Source organism: Crocodylus porosus, unplaced genomic scaffold (assembly GCF_001723895.1).
Source record: "Crocodylus porosus isolate Cpor-Errol unplaced genomic scaffold, CroPor_comp1, whole genome shotgun sequence".
Classification (NCBI taxonomy): Eukaryota; Metazoa; Chordata; order Crocodylia; family Crocodylidae; genus Crocodylus; species Crocodylus porosus.
This window is the reverse complement of record NW_017728925.1, coordinates 12,614,536-12,634,313: the sequence shown is the minus strand read 5'-3', so window position 1 is coordinate 12,634,313 and position 19,778 is coordinate 12,614,536. Positions and strand designations below refer to the sequence as shown.

The window sequence follows — 19,778 nt, the reverse complement described above, 5'->3', positions numbered from 1 at the left end:
GGGTAGCCTGTATCCTCCCCCACACTGCTCTGCTATGGCCGTGCTGCCGACAGGGAAGGGATGGAAGTGGGAGCCGGGTTCTGCACTCTGCTCCGGCCACAGCAGCCGCCCGCTGCGGAAGGGGACACGGCGCAGAGCACACCAGCCCCTTACATGTGTTGAGGGTGTCTGTGGATACTGACTAGTGAAACTCTGCCTGGAGGTGTGACAGGAAGAGAGTCCCACACTTGCCCGGGTTCTTCCCAGCCAGAGCCTCCTTCCTGGTCTTGTAGATGGCCAGCTTAGCCAGAGCCAGGAGAAGGTTGACCAGGAGGCCCTGGGCCTTGGTGGGGCCACAGATGGGGAGTGCATAACAAAAAAGGTGTGGGGAGAAGTGCAGCCAGGACCTGAGCAGGAAGTTGTGGAGGAGGAGCTGACAGTGTGAGACGAGACTGGGCAAGATGGATGGTCCTAGGGTCTGAGCCAACAATTCTTATGTTCCTATGTGTTTAGTTACAGTTACCATGCAGTTAGCAAGAGCACAATTAAATTACAATGTAAACAGTGAGGTTGCTAGATGCTATGAGCTACAGAGTTTATGCACTTAAGGGACACATAACCCCTGTTTGTTACAACATAAATAACAGGCATTGATTTGGGAGCGGCATGTACGCTTAGCAGGTATGCATGTGAGAGGAACACAGGATATATCAAACAATTATCTTTGAGCAAAACAACTCATGGTTCCTTGAGGACATGCTGGTTTGTGCTGTTAAGTCCTATCCCTGCAAAACACATGGTGCTTGATATAAAATCCATTGAATTAAAAGCCAATATTGTCAGTGAGTGAAGCCTTTTGCAAAAAACATCAGCAAAAACATTTAATCGTGTGCATAAGAACTTTTCTGGATTGGGACTTTAGAAGGATTGCAGCTGAGAGAGTTACACATTGCTTCAGTAACAGGTAGAGTGATTATATCCATTATCTATGTCTTCAATGTTGTGGAGAAAGGAAAAAAATCCAAACTGAGATGTTACAGAAATTCAAACGTTTTCAAAACAAGCACAGCACTCCAGGAATTATGCTAAAACAATAATGCTGATTGATTCATTTATTGCAGAAAACCAAATACTTTGGGGGGAAAAAACCCCCCAGAACAATTGCAATGAACTTGCACATTGAACATGCCACTATTTTATTCTAGAATGGAAACAAGGATGTTCTCCTTTAAAGTCAGGGATTGGAGTAGGGTGGGGGAAGACAACTTCTGGCTGCAGTGGTACGAGTGTTGCCAACAGATCGAGGGAAGTAATTATTCCCCTCTATTCTGCACTGATGAGGCCTGAGCTGGAGTAGTGTGTTCAGTTTGGGGCCCCCACCACTAGAGAAAGGATGCAGACAAATTGGAGATAGTCCAGCAGAGGGCAATGAAAACCTTTAGGGGGCTGTGGCACATAAGCAGGAAAACAGCTGAGAGAACTGGTCTTATTTAGTTTGCAGAAGAGAAGACTGAGGCCGGATTGAATAGCAGCCTTCAACTCCCTGAAGTGGGGTTCGAAAGAGGATGGAGCTGGCAGATGGCAGGACAAGGAGCAATGGGCTCAAGTTACAGCAAGGGAGGTTTAGGTTGGATGCAAAGAAAAACTTTCTCACTAGGAAGGTGGTGAAGCACTGGAACAGGTTACCGAGGGAGGTGGTGGAGTCTCCATCCTTGGAGGTTTTTAAGGCCCAGCTCAACAAATCCCTGGCTGGGATGATCTAGTTGGGACTGGTCTTGGTTTGAGCAGGGGTTTGGACTAGATGTGACCTCCTGAGGTCCCTTTCAGTGCTAATTTTCATTGACTCTAACTTGCTGCTGCCCTTTCCAGGAGCAGCATTAGTAAAGGGAGCATCATGTATCTGGAGCAGGCAACAGCTATTAAGAGATCCCTCTTATGGAGTTTAATTTCTAATAGTTTCTCTATTTTTAACAAAAGGGCTGCCCCATACCAGTCATAGAATCATAGGGCTGGAAGGGACCCTGAAGGATCCTTGGGTCCAGCCCCCTGATGAGCAGAAAAGACATCTGGGGTCAGGTGACCCCACCAGGAGACCGTCCAGTCTTCTCTTGAAGACCTCTAGGGTAAATATATGCATGTACATATATGTATACACGTGCATACGTATGTGTACACACACAGTCCATATAGGTATGTATGTATGTATACACACACACACACTATATATATATACACACACACATACACATACATACTATGTGTATATATACACACATACATACAATATATACACACACATACATATACATGGATACACATACACACACGCACGCACAAATACACATATATATACACACACAAATATAGACAGTATACACACACACACGTACGTGGGCCTGGAGCTGTGCACATGCTGCCAGCACCCCAAACCCTCTCTCCCGCAGCCCTGGCCCTTCCCGGCCCGGCTGTCCCTGCTCCAGCTCCGCACGGTGCGGCTCCCCCTCCGCCCTGTAGGGGGCGCACTCGGGAGAGGCGGTGGCCCAACTGACGCACAGTTCTGTCCCCTGTCGGCCCGGGCGGGGGCACTTCCGGTGACAAAGAGAGTCGGAACCCGGCGGGGACGTGCCTGGCCCGGGGGGAAGGGGAGGCGGCGGACAGGTTTCCGGAAGCTGTTGCAAGTGGGTGCGCGTGCGGTGGCGGCACCTGCCCAGGTGCTGGGGGCCGGGGAGGGGAGCGGGCGTGTGAACCCCTGCGTCTCCGCCGGGCCCGGGAGGGTTCCATAGGAGCGGCCCTGGCCTGGCTGAGAGGGGAGGGGGAGCTGGGCACGACAGGGTCTTTACCCCCCCCTTGCAGCCTCCAGCGTTTCAGGTGCAGGAAGCTCCCAGGCTTAAATGATCCCTTGGGTGAAAGGCACTTCCTGTGGTCGGTTTGAACCTAGGGACTCCTCATTGTATCACAAGCAAGATCCGGCGATAGATCCCTGTCAGGTTTCTTTTTGGCATGTACTTGGTAAACCCCCTCCCTCAAGTGTCTATTTTTCTAAATTGAACAGGCCTTAGCCTCTCTTTCTATGGCAGCCCCTCCATGTGAATCATTCCTGTTGCCCTTCTCTGCACCTCCTCTTGCTTTTCTGTACCTGAAGCAGGGGTGTCGGGCTCAGCTGGCCCCGAGGGCTGGATGAGGGGAGCAGGACTGGTCTGCAAGCTAGAAGAGCGGTGTGAGGCTGGCCCCGGGGGCTGGATTGGTCCTACGGACCTCTCATGCTGTGTCCAGTCTGGGACCTGCAGAGAGAGGCCTGGCATCGCAGGCGCTTGGCTGCTGCTGCAGGAACAAGCCGCGGTACTGAGCTTCGTCCCATGGTGCTCTTGGAGCTCCAGAGCTGCTGCTCTTGCCCAGGTGCTTGGCAGCCAAGTTGGAGGGTGCTGGAGCCCCAGCAGCAAAGCAGTTTTGTTGAGCCAAGGAGGTGTCATGTTTCAAAAATGAAATCAAGTCACTTTCATGTTGATTCTCTAGATACAGTCATGTCACTTTTAAGCCAGTGCCATAGATAACTTTTAATATCCTTTGTTCTTTAGCCTTATATGAACTATATTACTAGGAAGATATAACCAGAATGTATCTTGAAGTGTGTTGGTGGTTTTTCATGAAGTTTGCTTATGTAATGATAGCACTTCAGTAAGGTTTATCTTCTTTTCATTAAAGGAGCTGGTAGCTATGACTGAAGAAGCCAACACACATTTTCTACAGAACTGTCACTCTGTGAAGAAGAGAAGGAAGAAGAAAAAGAGAAATGGAGAGCACACTGAGAGCTTTGCGAGTGACAGAGACAAATGTGCGTTGAGCATGGAAGCCTGCTCTCCTCCTCCTGTGCTTTCTGAAGATCAATGTTCACAGAACAGTGAGTTGCATAAAAAGAAGAAAAAGAAAAACAGGAAAGAGAATCTTGCCACGAGTCTAGATGATTCACTTATTTTGTGGGAGGATGAAATTAATAACAAGACTGTAATAGATGCTTCCCAAGAGAAAAAGAAGCAAAAGAAACAGAAGAACAAAAAGAGCAGTAGCCTGCATGAGGAAAACAGTGTATTATATATCTCAGAAGACGAAGATAATGCTAGCAGCCTGGACCCTTTAGGGAATGTCGATTGTGTAATTGTACCTACTAAGACAAAAAAAAGAAAAAAGAGTTTGTCAGAGAAACAGGATGAGGTAAAGGAAGTGTGTGCTTTTGATGAATATGCTTCCAAAAGGCAAAAAAAAAAAAAAAAGAGGGGACAGACCAGTCTCAGTTGTACACAAGAAGCCACAGATGAAAACTTGGCATCATTACTTCTGTTGTGTGCAAAACAAAATTCTGCCTCATTGCAAGAGGTAAAAGATAAGATGGCAAAGTTGAGGTCACGTACAGCAGTGTCCAGAAAGGGTTATAGAGGTGGAGAGTCTTCCAATCAGGCAAACTCAGAAGCTACAGAAATTTTTTTTGGATTGAAGAAAGGTCCTATGGATATACCCACTGCTATTCCTACGGTTACTTCAGGAGTTGATAATGGCTCTTCTGAAGAAGTCTTGGTGCCAGTTAGAAAGATTAAAAAGAGACGAAGATCGAGCTTGCAACAAGTACCGTCAGAACCTGAGAAAAAGTAAGGCTTGGATTCCCTCTATTTCAGTTTTCTTAGTGCTTTCATCACATTGTCATCTGAGCCCTAGTACATTTTTCTCTCCTTAGTGCGTATGTCTTAAAAACCTGGATTAAAAAAAACAGTGGTTACATGAGACCTGCAGCATTGCTGACTGTCACTGCCTTGAATTCCTGTGTCCTGATTCCAGGCCGTCCTTAAGACTCAAAGAACTACATTCCCTGCATGGAAGTATATGAAAAATGATTTTATTTGGTTAAGCTTGCAAGTCGAGGAGAGAAATAGCTTCAAACATTATGCCCTATACCTACAATGAACTCTGTGGGGGAAGACTCTAGTGACTTCAGTGGAGTTAAAGGCAGGTACAGGAGTCTGCCTAAAAAGTCTGGAGGTCTTAAGAGGAGTCTTCTAATTGTAGGGCTATATGTAATTGCACCGAGGTATTATTTAGATTATTAAAAGAATAGTAAATTAAAGCAGGGGTTGGCAACCTTTCAGAGTGGTAGACCACTTCAACAAAGCTAGCAGTAAAGGTTGGCTGCTGCTTTGTCATTATCAAAATTCTTTGGAATTGCAGCCATATTGTAAGACTAGAAATAGAGTAGGGTGAAGTGGGCAGCACAATTCCCATATCTTTTCCTTGAAAAAGTGATTTTACTCTCAGAATTAATAAATCTTCAGTAGTAAACTCTAATTATTCTTGTTATCAGATTACCAGTGTCAGTGGCATTTGAAAATGAGGAAGACCAGAATGTTTCCCTTACTGAATATGCAGACTCTGAAATGTGCATGTTGAAAGATGAAGAGTTCCTGGAATCTATGCCACTGGATTTGGAGGCTGCAAAACAGGAACTGGAGGAGTTTATTCCTCACGTGAGGAAAATGTCAGATGAATCTATTCTGAAGATGGCTGGAAGAGACCTGAACAGGTTTAAAAAATTTAAGAACGAAGGTGAGCTCCCAAGAGAGTGCTATACTGACGGAGCCAGGAGGCAGGTGACATCTGAAAGTAGTTTGATGAAGGATTTGATTTTATATGGTGCATTTTATACCCAGAATATCTGATTTCTAGAAATTGAAATATAGGAGACTCATGCAGCACATCTAATTCCAGTGGAATGGCAACAGGTTTAAAATCTCTAGCAGAGAGGAAAACATTTGTGTTATCAACTTGGATAAGAGCATTCCTTCATGATATGAAATATTTCTCCTCTGATTAGATTATTTCTCTGTGCTGTATTCTATTAAAAATGAGGGTTGCATTCTAAGCACAAATGGTTCTATTTAGGGCTATCAATTAATTGTGGTTAATGCAAGTGATTAACACAATCATTTGTGTTAATTTTTTTAAGGCATTAATTGTGCACATGGTTTTGGAGCCTATGCCCAGTCTCCGCTTCACCACTGTTACAGTGGCCTCTGGGCCGCCCTGCAGGGCAGAGGTGATAACACAGAGGACTGTAGGGCAGCCTGGGTGGGGGCTCTAGGTGGCTGAAGTGGGGTGGGCACACACAGACATGCAGCTGCAGCCTGCAGATGCCCAGGAACATAGCCCAGCGGTGTGTAAAAAGTGCCCAGCAGACAAGTCTGTGAAGGGGAAAGGGCATGGGGGAGGAAAAAGGCGGGGTGGGGGTGCAGATAGAGTCCCCCATGGTGAGGGAGGGAGTGGGGCAGAGGCTGGGATGAATGGGGCCCCAGGGCTGGGCAGGTCATGGGACTGAGCTGCTGGAGGCTCATCCAAGCGTGCAGGAGGGCTTTTGCTGCTGCATGGACCCCCAGATGCATTAAAATCCCTAATTTGAATCGCACAACTAACCATGATCGAATTTTTAAATCATTTGACAGCCCTAGTTCTATTACTTGCTTATTTCTTAGTTCTATTTTCCTTTTATTCCAGCCTTACAGGCCAGTGTCCTGGCATCCAGGTTACACTCAAGATGCTACATATGAATATTCCATCTCCAAACTGCTCTTCTCTCTGCGAGTTGATATGTTGTCTCTTCAGAGCATTGACTTTTCATTGCCTGTTTGACGTATTTTGTAAACCTGCATTTTCACCATGAAATGCAGGCAAGTTGTAACTAGAGTTCTGTTTTTCTAAACCAAATGTTTTGTATGTTCTAGGTGTTGCTGTCAAGTTTGGCAGGTTTTCTAAGAAGGAAAATAATCAGATACAGAAAAATGTGGAAGACTTTTTATCACTTACAGGACTAGAAAGTGCGGAGAAACTATTATTTACTTATAGGTTCCCAGAAGAGAAACAAAGCATCACTAGATTGAAAGTAAAATATGGATTTTGTGAGAAAATTGGTGAGTATTATACAATTGCTTTTAAAAGATGGATCTTGCTCTCTAATGGTGGCATTGTTGCATGTCATATAAAACCATGGGTTGTTTAAAAAGGATTTAGTTTTCAACTGTAAATCCGATATAAATAATAAAGTGCAATTTTAAGATGATGTGAAGTTTGTTAAATATCTTTGCCACTGATCTGAGTCTCTGTGTTCACTTATGAAGGGTTTGCCGATTTAAAATTCAGCTTCACCTCACCACACCCGTTTTAGAGTTTTCAAAGCCAGAAGTACATATGATCAAGAGCACAATTTGTGCCATTTCTTTTGGCTAGAAAATAAGTTTATGGGTAGACATTTTCAAAGCTCTCTGGTGCTCATTAGTGGGAGGTATGTCTAAAATCTGTAACTATTTTGAAAATTTCAGTCATATCCTTTGAGTATGTAAATAGCTGGTAAGTTCTGTGTGCCGTGTTAGCTTAAACTGAAAGAGGCAATTAGAATGTTTACAGATAGAATTTTATTGTTTTTCCTCACACTTTGGAAGATTGAACTTGTATACAAAGGGTTTTTTTCCATTTTAATATCTAGCCTCTCCTCTCTTTTGTGCAGAACCCAACTACTATGATACTTGTTCATTCTGAGATGACTTTTGATCTATTCACTTGGTGCATTCTGTAAATGGCTTCTCATTCTATATTCATCTTTACTGTACTGTTTGATTGAAACTGTTGAGAAGCATCTGTTGAAATAGGTCCATACTCCTTTTCTCTTCCAGTATTTTTAGTACAGCAGATTTTAAGCATTGAACAATGCAAGAACTGTCATTGATAATTTTTCTTGATTGTGCTGTCTCTTTCTTCAATGGCTTTTTCACTGGGTAAAATGCATTTTAAAAAAAAAGAATTTTTTACTTTGTAGCTAAGAGAATTCCTCGACCTTGGAGACTGATATATGTGCGGGCAAGGAAGATGTTTGACCCAAACAACTATAAAGGCCGGTAAGAGTGTATTTTAGGCATTGCTGTGCACTGAGAGTTGGTCTTTGATAGCCACATCTTGATTTAGTTTTTGTAACATACACAACAAAGAACCTTTCCATGTATGAGAGCAATGAGCAAATGACAGTTCTAAGTCATGCATTATTTACAAATTACAGTATGTTCTTTATGTGATAGGAAATCTAGTCCCTCTTCAAATAGTGAGCTGAAAGTTAGCTCTTGCAGTTCAATAGGAAGTTAACAAATCTGGGTTCTGGTAGAATGGGGAGGAGGGAGTGTTTCGGGTTTGTAGGACACTCACAGTGAAGGCCATGCTCTGAACTTAGATTCCAGAGTTTCTGCTGTGATTGCAGCTGGGATAGCATGAAACAAAGGTGAGGCTTGTATTTTAGGCAGCATGCATCTTTCCATGAGTTTAATACATTGCATTAGAAGAACCCTTTTAGCAGTTGCAGTCAGTTTGGGTTGTATTCAGAAACAAAAGATAGCATCTGCAATCTAACTTCCATAGACACTTTTATTAATTTTTTTGTGTGGCTGTATAGTCTGAAAATGCTAGTAGGAAATTGCATGTTTCATAATGACTGTATGAGCAAAAGGTAACTTCTTCAAAGCACATCCTCTGTTTCTAAATTTCCTGAACAATTTTCTGATTTTGCATTTCAGTTTTTCTAGTTTCAAAATATTTCTTCTCAATCCTGTTACTTGATTCATACAAATAGGAGATGGATAGAATAGGTTGGTGCCAATAATGGAACATACTAAACTGACAAATGAACATCATAACAGGCTAACATTAATGCAGCTGAAGGGTTAAAGAAAAGACCATTTTATAAATATTACTTGAAATAGTAATGAAAGATGGACTTTGTGGATTTTTGTACCTTTGTTTCTTTGAAACAACTGGGCTTTTTCAGCCTGTTTATTCTTCTGTTTACCTTTGCTGCGTTAGGTATTCTGAGGATGAGAAAGAACAATTAAAGAGATATCATGCTATGCATGGCAACAACTGGAAGAAGATTTCTGAGATGATGAACCGTAGCAACCTCTCAGTTGCTCTCAAGTATTCACAGATGAAGGCCCGTAAGTCATCATTAAAACTAAAAATTCAAGCTCTGCATGTCAGAAATTAAAAATAATTTATTATTTTAGTTACAGTTCCAGCAAGTACTCTTAGGTTCTTTGGATATCATGTACTGGACAGGGTTCTTGCTTTGGGTTCCTCTGGTTTCTGTTTTTTCCAAGTTGCTATCTGCAGTGAATCTGTGTGTATAGTTGATAAACATTTCTGATTAGAGGTACAGAATTGAAACAACACAAGATTTAACATTAGATGAAAAGATCAACATATAGATTGACACATGTCAGTCAGAACGCTTGACTGAGGTAAGAGCCAGGATTTGAAAAGAACTTAGGCAGTTCTGAAAATCCTGCTAGGACATCAGATATTAAGTTTCAGTTAAAATTGGTGTTACCCAACTTGCTTAGGCAGTTTAACACTTGTAATAGATTCCTAGATACCTGTGAAAACCTGGCCCAGGGTGCATTACTCCCAAGACCTTTTGAGATTCAGGTCTCATTTTAACCAAGTGGGTTGTCCCAGTCTGAGTGTATGTAAGAGCCTCAAAGCTACAATGTTCACTGGCAGCAAGCCAGACAAGAAATAAAGTAGAATGCCTTCCATTTCTCTTGCTGTTGGGCAGTCTTCTCCCAAGAGTTTCATGTAGTGCTTCACAATCAGGCCATTGAGAAATAGGTCAGAGTAAATTTTATTGTGGCTGACTTAATAACCAGCTGGTTTTAAGGCTGCTCAGCTGCTCACCTTAGGAATTATAGAGTGCTAGGCTACATATTTTGTTTTGGGTTTTTTTCTTTTTTATAAAACAGCCAAAAAATGCTCCCCAAAGGCTCTTTATCTAATCACTGTTGTCCAAGATTAACAAAATGTAGTCAACTAACTTTTTTTAGAGAATATCATATATAATGATATCCCTAAGATGTGGGAAATCTGACTTCTATGTAGAGGAAGAGGTGTTAGTAAATCTGCACTTTAGTTAAGGGATGTCATCTGACCCCAGCACTCTTTCCTGCCTAGACAGGGGGTTGGACTCAATGATCTGTTGAGGTCTCTTCCGACCCCAGCATCTGTGAATCTGTTGGGCTGGCTGCAGTTCATTTTAGCCATAACGAGCTTGATATTATATTTTTTAGGGTTTGTTTCTAAAAAATGAGAAGAAATTATTTCGTCCTCCAGTGTGAATACTAGAAAGTCTCCTTGCTTATGTGGGATAGCAGTTAAAATGTTCACAGGGAAGCACTATTAGTGCATTAGCTGGTACTAAGAAGTTAACTTTATTTAGTGTGTCCTTTCCCCACGTTCTTTCATCGTAAGAGTAGGGAAAATATCCCAGCTGACACAATAGCAGCTATCCAAATGTTTTTAATTTGATATTTCAGAAATATCAAGTAAGCTTCATTTCTGGAGAAATGAAATGAGAGGTTGTAGACTTGTTTGGATTCCAGTCTTTCCTCACTTACCTTGTCAAATCCTTATGCAGAATGCTAGAGAGGCTGCCTTTATTTCAAACTGTAGTAAAAATAAAAGGTAGACTATAATCCAGTAGAACATGGTGAGGAAAAAGCATCCCTTTTCTTTGAGACATCCATTTTTATTTTTTCAGCTGTTGGAAGCAGCAGGTGGAATTAATTTATAATAGTGTTTTTGTTTGCCTAATTAGCACCCGTGTTGCACTTTCAAAGTATAAAGTGGTAGAACGAACCCATAAATAATTCTCACAACAGCCCTCTGAAGCAGACAAGTTTTTGGGTAGAGAAACTGATCCATGGGCCTATTTTACCGAAAAAAAGAAAAATTCTAGTGATAGGCTCCTAAATCCATATGTAGGCACACAAGTAAGTGGCCTGAATTTTTTTTCAGAAATGCTGAGCCCCTAGCAGCGCCCACTGAGTTCAGTGGGTTTGCTGCTTGCCAGTACTTTTGAAAATCAGACTGCAGGCCCCTTATGTGCATGACTAAGTTTGACTTAGGCTGCCTAATATTAGGAGATTTTTTGAAAGCTTGAGCCAAGCAGGCAATGTAGCTTGCCTGACTATCAGAGGAATTAGTGGCAGGTTTGTGAATGGAGTTCTTAGCTTCTACTACACTCCTTTATCCACTGGTCTGGATGACCTGTCTCAAATCTGCCGTGGAAAAAAGTTATTGCAAAACATCTAGATTGAATGTGGGACTGATGTTGTAAATATATTGCAAAACTGAGCGCACTCACTTGATTATTTTGCTCTTTGGGTCATTTAGTGAGAGGTTTTATCTAAATTGTTTGGCTTTTTTATTCAACATAGAAATTAATGCTGGTCCCTGGACAAAGGAGGAGACCCAGAGGCTAATTAAAGCAGTAGAGGAGATAATTCAGGAACGGGCCATAAAGGAAGACTCAGATTCTCTTTTCTTGGAAAACTCAGAAGAAACTCTTTCAGTTGAGCGTAAAAACCTCTACAGGAACCTACCTTGGGTTGATATACAGACCAAAGTAGGAACTAGACATTGGAGACAATGTAAAGCTAAGTGGTAAGTTTGTATAAAAGGCTTGGGAGTTATACAAGCCTGGGATTATCTTTTTGTTTTCTCTGTGTTTGCTTTCTTTAATTTGGTTGTGTCTGGACATGTATTTGTTTAATAAACAACTGGTAATAATAACAACAGGATGTAGGATAGGGAAAAAATGTTTCAAGTTTTTAGTGTTATATAATGTTATTTGAAAAATTACCAAAATTCTTAGTCTAGAGAAATAAGAAATGGTAGGCCAGATCTTAATTCCAAATCTTGTAATGCTTGTTGAAAGATATGACTCTCATTACTTTAATCACACAGGATACTTTGCCACAACACTTGCACAACTCTGTGCAATATTAAGTATAACTTTATTATAGGAAAAGAAAGAAGAAAAATCAAAACAAATCACAAATGATATATAATGTTTACTTATATACAGTTTATTATGCTTGTGTCAATTTTTTTTCATTGGAGCTTACTGAGTTGAGAGCAGAGAAGCCTCTGGTTTGGAAACAAGCAAATTGATACCAGTCCAAAAATTAATTATAATAATTTTTTTTAATTGTTGTATTTGCATCAGTGTTGAGGCTAGTTGGTGTACACATTGCTTTTTCAACACTAAAGCTTCTCTGTCTATACACAACTTAAATGCTAGTTCTGCAAAGTTGTAAGTGTGTGAATAATTGAAAGTGGAGCTACTTTCTTTCGTAACATCACATGTGTACTTAAGTGTCTCCATCATGTGGTATTGCGTTTATGAAATTTTTTTAAAGAAAGGGCACAACTTAAGATAGCAAACTGCCTGCTTGCTCTTTTTAAGGAAAAGAAACTGAAAGCTGGCAGATAGGTAAGAGTCCTACCAAACAGGAAACTTAGAGCCAGCATTTGCTCTTAGACTCCATTGTAGTGAATGGGCTTGAACAGACACGGGTTGCAAGATTCAAGTTCCTTAGTTTGGGTAGCTGCATTAGACTAAGTTGCTTAGATTTCAGCGTAACCTCTTCATGTAGAATAGGTTAACCGCATTATGAGAAAAGAAAGATAAAAGCATTGGAAGTTATAAGAAAGTGAAGCCATAGACCTATGAAGGCCTAGAACAATTAACAAAATATATAACCATCTCTTTTTATCACTGAACAAGATTGAATGTTTTTTTGTTTTTTTTTTTTTACCTAAACTGAAAGTTAAAGTGATGGGGAAATCTCTCTCTCTCTCTCTCATTGTCTTTCTCCCCTCCCTTACAAGGCTTTCAGTTCTAACGAAGAAGATGTCCAATGGGGAGGCGCTATATCATGGGACAAAAGGGTTGCAAGCTAAAATCAATCTCATTGAAAGGTAGGGATAAATATAATGCAGTGTGCTTTCACTGCAGTGTGTGGAGCATTTGTCAGGTGACATTCGGGAGCACATGCAGTAAAAGTGAAGTGTGTCATTTCAGACACAGAAGTTCCCATGGCATTAGGTTCTCTTCCTAGTTTTCTGTAAAAACTGGGCATGTTAAACGATCCTGAATGCGGCTGGCCTAGATACAAGCAGCACTTCTTTACAGGCAGAGGGATTTGTTGTCTGATCAGCTGAAAGCTTGTTCCCCATTTCTTTGTGCTGTGGTTGGCCCTGCCCAGCTGACACAGGTGCTACTGAGCAAGCAGTGGGTCCTTTCTCCTTTGGATTGTCAACACAATGACTTAAGTTCCAATTATTAACATCTGTGTAAGTCTACTGCCTGCAGTGGGGTTGCTACAGGGGAATGAGAAAAGTATAGAAAATGTGTGTATGCAATTTGGTTAGTAGAACTTCTACTGGTGATGATGTATGATATGGAAAGAGAACCAGGATATATCTGGCAGTTAGAGAAAAGGTCCTTCTTACTTGTAAGCAGCTTAACAAATGAAATTTCCAGAGAGATGGGAGCAATTCAAAATGGAGATGTTAACAATTTCAGTGATGCTCAATCTCTGGCCTGTGGGCTGAATCCAGCCCACAGTGCTGTGTCATTTCGCTGGTGGGGCTTCCCACAAGTCTGAAAATTTGGTGATGGGGGAGCAGTAGCAGTGTTAATTGCTCCCAGAGCCACAGCAATTAATACAGACCACACTGCTCCACAAGCACATTTCTGGATCTGTGGGGAGGTTCGCAGGTTGGATCGCACCAGCCCCGTGCTGGTTCAGGCTCGCAGACTGGCCCTATGATACCATCGGACCATGAAGTTGAGCACTAGGGCTGTGCAAAGCTTCGGCTGCTGATTCTATTTGGTGGAGATTCGGCCTGATATGGGAGCTGAAACTCTGAATATGAATCAATTCAAGATACCCTTCGGTCTCTCTGAATTGAATCAGAACCCTCCAAATCAATTTGGAGAGGTTCATAAACATTCAACGATTCGGACATAGACACAGCTTTAACTGTTTTTCCTACATACCTCTAGGTAGCAGGGGCTCTGAATGCTGCAGTGCTGGGGCAGATAGAGCGTCCCAGAGAAGCTCAGGGGGGTCCCCAGCATGCTTAGCAGCAGACCCAGAAGTGGACCAGAAGCACTTCAAGTCTACTTCCAAGTTCGCTGCCAAGCATGTGGGGGCCCTGCCATGCTTCTGTGGGATGCTCCATCCACCCCAGCATCTCAGCATTCACGAGCTGTGCCTGGTACCTCAAGGTATGTAGAAAAAACATTTAAAGCTGTGTCTATGTCCAAATCGCTGATTTGGAAATATTTGAAAATGCTGTTCTCAGCACACAGGTAGAAAGAAAACGTTGCCTTTAAGTTTTCTGCCTTTTCTCTTTCTTTTTGTTTCAGTTTGGCAACTGTGAAGATGTTTTAACATCATTTTATATATTTAACGTGTGCACAGTTTCACCCAGAGTTACCAGCAGTGTTTATCTTTGTAGAATATGCCTTGGTTGGGGAAGAGGATCATGGACCAATAGGATATGAAACTGCCCTCTCTGCTGTGCCTATAAATTGCTTTTTCATTGCAATTCCTAGGTTGTATAACATGAAGGTGGAAGATGCTAATGAAATAAACTGGGAAGAGCTCAGCAGTATCTTTGGGTAAAAGCTTTTGTTTTGATATTTGAATTTGGCCACAAACAGGCAGTCTTTAGAAGTCAGCCAATGTTATGTTTTTGGATTTAACAGTAAGGATTTTTTTGTAATGTATGGACCTTTTCCTAAGTAAAGAAACTCTGCAAACAAATCAGGCTTAGCATAAAGGCTAATTTTATTGTCCTTTTAGAGCTAATACAAATATAAAGCAATATAGATACCTTCTACTGCAATATGATCAGATTAACATATATGTTTACTACCTTAAAAAATAATGAACATGATGTCAGTGGTTGATCACTCTGTAAAGTTTTGTCCATGGCAGGGGTGGTTCTCAATTCCTACGTTAAGTTCTGCGCAGGATAAACTTCTGGTCTGAGGATCAAGGTTTTCTAGGGTCTTCAAAGCCCGCTTCCCCAATTTTATATCCTTCTTGTTTACATAACTTCACTTCTTAACACGTGCATTTTCCTATGGATGCTTATTTACATCACGCATTTCTATAGTAGCCCTATATCTTAATAGTTAATTCTCTTATGGTTTGCCTTGCTTTAAAGGGCTTCTGTTTGCCCAAAACCGTCTGTTTTTCTGTTTTTGACCAATTTTTTAGTATTCTCAATTCATTCTAATTTAGCGAAATCTGCATTTTACTTACATAACTCCCATTCCTGAACAAAAGTCAAGCTACTTGTATCAAAAGGCCTTTATTTTAGGCTAAAACCAGCCTAAGTTCTCAGAAATATAAACAAGCTTGGACTCCTACAGCCACACAGTTTCACTGAATTCAACAGGACTGTGCACTTACAGATCACTATGCAGTAACAGGACATAACATTTTAGGAATAGGTATTTAAACTTAAAATGACAGGAAACTATTTTTTCTACCTTATCTTACAGCTTTCCTACCACTGTGAACATAGTGGCCAAGTTGCTTTTCTGTATGGCTAAGTACAGACATTTGGGGCATTAGGGGGAGGTTAAATCAATTCGAAGTGTCTGCCTGATATTAGGTAAATCAGGATTTTGGGGGTGGGGAGGGGGGAGTAGCCTGGGGATTTGGGGTCCAGCAGACTGGAGGGGACCAGGGGTCCACTGAGGACTGGGAAGGCAGGCGCAATGTAGGGGTTGGGGGATGCAGGCGTGACTCGCAAGGGGTAGGGGGAACAGGCATGACTTGTGGGTGCAGTAAAGGGAGAAGGTGCAACTCAAAAGTCATGGCTGGGGACAGGCTCAACCTGTGAGTGGGGTGGGGTCCCCCCGCTCAGTGAACCTACATGCCCCTCCCCCTCCCCCAGGACTTATTTGTTTGGCAGCAGCAGCGGCTGAGACTGATTAAAAGCACCTGCACCTGAGGCAGTTTGTGAGATGGGGGTTGAGAGTGCTGGCAGGGCAGAGAGGGGAGGGAGGGCAAAAAATAGACTAGTATGGGGGAAAGGGGGAGGAGCCCCAGGGCTGGAGCCAGTGGTTGGATTTTCCCAGCCTCAAGGCTGTAGAGGGGAAGTGGACAGAACTTCCATGCACCAGTTTGACGTAAATCAAATGAGTCTGATACTGTATAGATCCAGAGTTATCTTAAACTGGGTTCTGCCATTTTAGACTGGGTTGTGTGTACGGACCATCTGTTCAGTTATAGATTTAGACTGATTGCCGGTCACTGAGACCACATCTGTAAGTGTAAGGTCAGCACCCAGACGAACTAAGTTTAATTGGGCAGCCGTTATGAATCCAATTTAACCTCCCAAATGCCTGTACTTATCCTGTGTGTAACACTTGAGTTATTCTTATTTTACCTGTGTAGGATGGCTGTTGCATAAAGGATCTGTAATATTGAAGCCGTGTCTTAAAAGAGCCTGAGTACAGTGTACAAAATGACCCAGTTCTGTCCGTGTAATCCTTTGCATTTCCCCATACAGAGGAAGATAGGAATGACAAATTCTTTGCACTTTCAGCTTCACTTATTTTTTCTTCTTCCTAAGTGTGTAATACACATTTATACCATGGTTTTTGCCTTGGTGTACCCATGCATAAGATTAACCACTGTCATGACCAATTATTTGTATTTGGTCCTTTAAAGACCAGGCAGATTTTTAAATACTCATGTCTGACAGTGTGAGGTTGGCTAATTGGAGCAAAAAGTGCCATCGGAATGACACTGCTATAATAATAAAACTTTATAATAGGCTGTCTTTACCCATATTTGAAACCTTTCTTTTTTCAGAGATGTCCCTGAAGCGTATGTTCAGGGTAAATTTTCTAGGCTAAAGGCTACATATGTTCCCTTCTGGCACTCAAAGTCTTTTCCTGGTGAGTATCTCTCTTGGTTGCATTATGCATTCTTTCAATTTTTTTTTTTTTTTTTTTAAAGCTTATGACTCTGTTAATCTTTCAGTGGTACTCTGAGTCAGCTTGTTCCTGTATATGATCAAATTAGTTTTATTTTTGTTTAATATTTTGGGGTTAATAAAAACAAATACACAAAAGTGGGTGCGTTTCATAGAGTCAGCCTGCATTATGCTCGAACCTACCACTTTTACCACCCTGCTTTTTGGAAGTTCATTAGTTCTTCCCATGGTACCCATATGTACATGTGTGTGCATATGCTGATATGGTTACTGGGGAATAGCCAAGAGGAGAATGATGGTACCCTTTTTATCTCCACCCATAAATTAAACTCTGCCTACTTGACTTGCTGCTCGTAGTAGGTGTTCAGAATAATCGTACATGTGGTCTGGGCTTGGCTTCCTCTTGGTTCTGACCATGCCTGGAGGTTCAGTTGGGCTTTTCCTATGTGAGGCTTATAAGTCCCATTGGGTTTTCAAACATGCCTTCTATTGGCCTGTGGCTCATATACCCCATTGGGCTCTGCTAGTTTTCTTGGGCTGGGCAGGAATGGTATTGCAAGAATGTCTTGTAAAGCTTAATGAAAAAACACAGCTTGTTGATGAAAAGACCAAGATAAAATTATAAATAAACGGAATGTTCTGTTTTTTCTTTAAAGAAATCATCGATTACCTTTACGACGAGACAATTCCATTGCTTCAGAAAAAGTTAGAAAAACAGCAAGACAGATTTTCATATGAAAATTTGTCTTCCAGCCAACAGAAAAAGCTTTTCCGAATCAGTGATATCTTTGGTGACAGCAAGGAAGAGGATAATGACCCTGGTGGCAATAATTGATTGTTATTAAAGGTGCTCTCTTTTCCCCCATATCCAAAATGCCAAACTTTGGTCCTCTTGAATCCAGGATTAGATGAAGGGCTAATATATATATAACTATGGAATAACTGTCAGAGCAAAGGCACTTCTGCATAATTCTGTTGTTTTATGTGGAAGTGTGTGAAGTTTACTTTATTTTTTTTAATTTTAGGCAGCATCTTTGTTATATTTTCTTTTTTTGGGGGGGGGGGGAAACACTAGCACATTTTTAATGCTGTGTCTACTACACATTGGGTATATCTACAGGTGTGATTAATGTGCCCCAGAGCTTATTGCCCTAGAGTTTATTCATGTACAGCACGTGGCGTTCAGATGGAACAGCCCTGGGCTGGCGGGCTGACCCCTGGGTCCCCTGCTGTCCTGGGCTGCTCCAGCCGGGCTTCATGTGTTGTGGTTGAGGCATGAGGGGGCTAAGCTCTGCACTGAAGCATCCTGTGCTCTAGCCAGCTGGGGCAACGTCTACATGTGCGCGGCTGCACATGAAAAACTCTGCAGCAGGGTAGTACTTGTAATTACTGCACAATTAATTAGTCAACTGTGCAGTAAATGTCCTGTGTAGATGTGCCCATTTGGTAACAAACCTGTTAAGCCTCTTTGCTTGACTTTGGTATCAACACCTTAAAGTTTAATTTAGGTCTTTTTAAAAAAAAATGTTTAAGTCCTTTTGTTCTAAGTTTATGCAAGCAGAAAAAAAATTGCTTTTCTGCGTATGTGTTACAACAAACCTTCAGTCAGTAGCTTATGTAACTTGAAGGGACCTCCTGTTTTAAGAGAGAATAATCTTATCTGGAGATGATCATTGCATTTTAGAGTTGAGTTAGGACTCTTTAGGCCCTTTGTTAAATGTTTTCTACATGATTGAAATATGCTGGTTATTAGTAGCATCAGTTTGCTGTTGGCCAGACTGCAGAGAAGTAATTGCTGCATAGCTCATATACGTTGTTAATACTGGTAGTGACTGTATGGTCCCTTCCCTTTACGTCCGTATTTGGCCTTTGTTCTGGCTGGTTGAGGTATATCCATTATATGGTAAATTTTATATAAGCTCAGTTGATTTTTTTTTTTTTTTTTTTTGGATGCTATAGAAATAGCCAGAAAACTGAAGTATAAAAACTGATTTGAACAAGATTTTCAGAAAAAATATAACTATGTTGGCTCCTAGAGGATACGTTTTATAATAAGCTTTTGATATATTATGAAGCATTACCATTTAACTAGTAGTCCAGAAGCAGTTTTAATTTCTTCAAATTTTATGAGACTGCAATAATAGTCTCTTGGACACATGATATATGTATTTGAAGTGCATTTTATGGGCGCACTCTCTAACTAGAAGTTATGGCTTTTGTAAATAAAGCCTTGGTAGTTATTTCTGAATGGTTGTCTGCATATGAAAGTATTCATGCATAAGGCAGGGTGTGAATTTAGCTATATCAGATAAGTTCCATGTGTGTGTCTACTTATTTCAGAACAAGTGTGTCTGTGTGGGTTTAGCCTATTCCACATCTCAAGGGCACTGTTTTAGGTGCTTCTGTTATCTTACATTGTTAGCGGGGAATTGCAGAGCTTTAAACTGTAGTTTTACCAGCTTTTTTGTTCTTCATGCAGTTGTACTATATGTTGTAAAAACTATTAGTACTTTTGGATCTAGGGTTATTCTGTTTTTCATCTGCTAAACAAGAAAGGCTTATATATGCGTTTTTACTACAGTAATACAGTATTTTAATATTTATGAGCAAACCAGAATTACGGATGTAGGACTTGAATATTTTTGATACAGCAAATGCAGAAAACAAATAGTTAATGGGTCATACGTGCTAATTTGTTTTCCATGGGAGTAATATGAATATGTTAATATGACATGAATGTAGACACCATTTTTACCTGTCTGCCAACTGTTTTCAGCTGCTCCTACAATTTTCTGTGACTTCATAAAGTGACTGTAAATAATTGTGGCTGTTCAGGTAAAGTTTAAATCTTTGTATGATGTTTGTGCTTTTTCTTTTTTTTTTAAATAAAGCCTGGTTGAAAAAATAAATATCCAAGC

General features: G+C 41.2%; 1 protein-coding gene across 1 annotated transcript; it reads left to right on the top strand.

Moving 5' to 3' along the window:
* Nucleotides 1-2,570: 2,570 nt before the first annotated feature.
* TTF1 (transcription termination factor 1) lies at nt 2,571-18,828 on the top strand. Its single transcript, XM_019540835.1, has 11 exons — nt 2,571-2,661; nt 3,682-4,619; nt 5,327-5,568; nt 6,741-6,926; nt 7,829-7,907; nt 8,860-8,990; nt 11,268-11,493; nt 12,724-12,813; nt 14,459-14,524; nt 16,737-16,822; nt 17,517-18,828. Exons 2-11 carry the CDS (start codon nt 3,694-3,696, stop codon nt 17,693-17,695), a joined length of 2,211 nt encoding a protein of 736 aa, XP_019396380.1. The 5' UTR covers nt 2,571-2,661; nt 3,682-3,693; the 3' UTR covers nt 17,696-18,828.
* The last annotated feature ends 950 nt before the right edge of the window (nt 18,829-19,778 follow it).

Excerpts from the sequence above, each read along its gene's own strand:
- TTF1 (XM_019540835.1), top strand. The coding sequence starts at position 3,694 with ATGACTGAAGAAGCCAACACACATTTTCTACAGAACTGTCACTCTGTG. Across the intron at positions 4,620-5,326 it reads CCGTCAGAACCTGAGAAAAA|ATTACCAGTGTCAGTGGCAT; the intron begins GTAAGGCTTGGA and ends TCTTGTTATCAG. Across the intron at positions 8,991-11,267 it reads GTATTCACAGATGAAGGCCC|AAATTAATGCTGGTCCCTGG; the intron begins GTAAGTCATCAT and ends TATTCAACATAG.